At 32.9% G+C, this 2,459-nt stretch overlaps 1 protein-coding gene across 1 annotated transcript in view; it reads left to right on the plus strand.

Moving 5' to 3' along the window:
• Positions 1 to 1,956, plus strand: part of RASA2 (RAS p21 protein activator 2) — a gene marked incomplete at its 5' end in the record, with an annotated part of 32,849 nt that extends 30,893 nt beyond the window's left edge. Inside the window, 3 exon segments of the mRNA XM_009575423.1 lie at positions 4 to 69; positions 863 to 1,052; positions 1,926 to 1,956. Of these exon segments, the coding sequence (XP_009573718.1) occupies positions 4 to 69; positions 863 to 1,052; positions 1,926 to 1,956 (287 nt within the window).
• Between the last annotated feature and the right edge of the window lie 503 nt (positions 1,957 to 2,459).

Raw genomic sequence — 2,459 nt, forward strand, 5'->3', positions numbered from 1 at the left:
GAGACAGAGAGACAGAAAGAATTTACTCACTTTTCACTATCAACATATCTAAACTACAGAAGTTGGAAGGTACTGAAATAATAATTCAGAAGAATTATACTGATGTTAGCCAGCTTTAATTCTTTAGGCCCATAACACCAGTTTGATGTCTTAACAATTTACCTGAAAATAACAGAGAGTGGAGACACAGATTATATTTTTGTACAGAGAGACAGAAAGAATTTACTCACTTTTCACTATCAACATATCTAAACTACAGAAGTTGGAAGGTACTGAAATAATAATTCAGAAGAATTATACTGATGTTAGCCAGCTTTAATTCTTTAGGCCCATAACACCAGTTTGATGTCTTAACAATTTACCTGAAAATAACAGAGAGTGGAGACACAGATTATATTTTTGTCTTCTTAGTGCTCTGGTATCAGACATTCTTCAGTCATTTCTTTACAGTAGACATCAGGCATGCACATTGTACTAATTGAATTTGCATATATGAAGTATCTTTAATAGTCTAAACAGAGAGACTGCAACTATAGCCGGTTGCTCTTCTGTCTTTGCTCTCCTTTTCCTGACTACGGAGTGAATTCTGTTGAGCATGGTTGAGTTGCAGCAAAGCATTGTTCTTCTGTTAACGTGAATGGGAAAGAGCTGGATGCTCAAGATGCTGAGCACAACCAGCAGAGAATAAGCCACAGAACTGTACATATGTCTAGTTGATACTGTCTCCTGCTTTTGTCTTAACCCATTTTATATATAAGCTAGGGTAATTTTACGTTTCAGAATTTCAGAATCACCATTTATGTAAGATCTGTTAATTTAATTATCGAAATTCTAATTGGAATAATTGTGGTAATTTTTGTAGAGGCTTGCGGAAGTATAGCAGTCTATCAAGGTCCACGGAAAGAACCAGATGATTATTCTAACTTCACAATTGAAGATTCTGTAGCAACTTTTCATACACTTAAACAGATAATAGATATAGTAGAAAAGCTGAATGAATCGCATGAAAAATACCGAAAGAAGAGATCATCTAGTGCTAAATATGGTAGTGAGTAAGTATCTTATGTAATTTTGACAGACATAGATGTGTATTTTTAAAAAAATAAATCCCGGAATAAGCCCAGGCTTATTGAGGTAGAGATAATCAAGCTAAAGGTAGATTTAGACAACACAAAGACATGGAGAAAATGATGTACCTTATTTGTAGTAATGCAGCTTTTTACCAGTTGGTAGAAGTTGCTCTGGTGTGGGGTTCATCTGTGTTCCTGTTGAGATTTCCATAAGCAGGTGCAATGAGTGTCATTTCCTTGCAAGTTAACATCTGAAATGCACACAAAATTTATCCCTAACTGTTTGCCTACCTTCTAATTTTTTTGAAATTTCAAATTTCAGTTAAGAAATAATTAAAATACCAAGTTATATAAAACTGTAAAAATTACACTGCAGAAACATATCTATCATGCAGTATATTTAATGTTTGTAATTCACTTGCCAAACTCAATGATAAATACTATTTCTGATGAAATTAAAACAGTCTGTTCTTTGGAGTACATTGTTGTTCCAGGGCAGATTTTTTCAATTCTCTTCAATCCTGGCTGATATCTATGGAGCATCACTAGCAAGTTTTCTGATTTATTCTTTGCATCAATAAGGCATGATTCACCAGAAGAAAAGAATGCTCAAACCCCGATTTGGTTTGCCTAGTTTAGTATTTGACCCAAGTTGTTTAAAAAAAAATTTACTTTGACTTAGGGGTCTCACATGAAAGTATGTGAGGTTTTCCGCAAATCATGAAATTTCACAAGTAGTGGTAGAAATTATGCAAAAAATATAGGTTTGCTTAATAAATTAAAATTGAATGGTAAGAACTAGGAAGCAAATGTTAACCTTAATAATATTTACATATAATATTTTATTTTTTCCAGAGAAAATCCAATTGTTGGAAAAGTTTCCTAACCAAAACAAACTATGGCACACTTGGACGAAAAAAGAAACTGGAAATGTTCTTGAGTGTTTTGGGTTTTTTGTTTTGGTTTTTTTTGGGGTTTTTTTGTATTCATTTATAATGAATATAAACTCATTATATGTATTTTTACAAAGTATTTAAGAACGAACATAAATGCTAGTTGTGTTGACAATCTATTTAATATTTAATAGAAAAATACCTACTTGGAAATCTGGTCTTAAGGTTTATTCTCATTTTGCTGAAGAACTTGAAGTTCCAGGTTCTTGAAGTAACAGGTGTGAATAAATCTGAATGTTGTTTTGCCATTGTTGTCCTATTGGAAAGAACTTTCTAAACAAATAAGCTTTTTAATGGAAGAAAATCCACACGGCATTTGTTGGTTGGATTACATCTCTCAATACATACACTGCAAACTTGCATGAGTTTACCATGAGTGCCTGCCCTGCTGATATGGATCTTGAAATAGAAATCCCAAGATACTATGACATGGAAA

This window comes from Fulmarus glacialis, unplaced genomic scaffold (genome assembly GCF_000690835.1).
Source record: "Fulmarus glacialis isolate BGI_N327 unplaced genomic scaffold, ASM69083v1 scaffold41083, whole genome shotgun sequence".
Taxonomy (NCBI): domain Eukaryota; kingdom Metazoa; phylum Chordata; class Aves; order Procellariiformes; family Procellariidae; genus Fulmarus; species Fulmarus glacialis.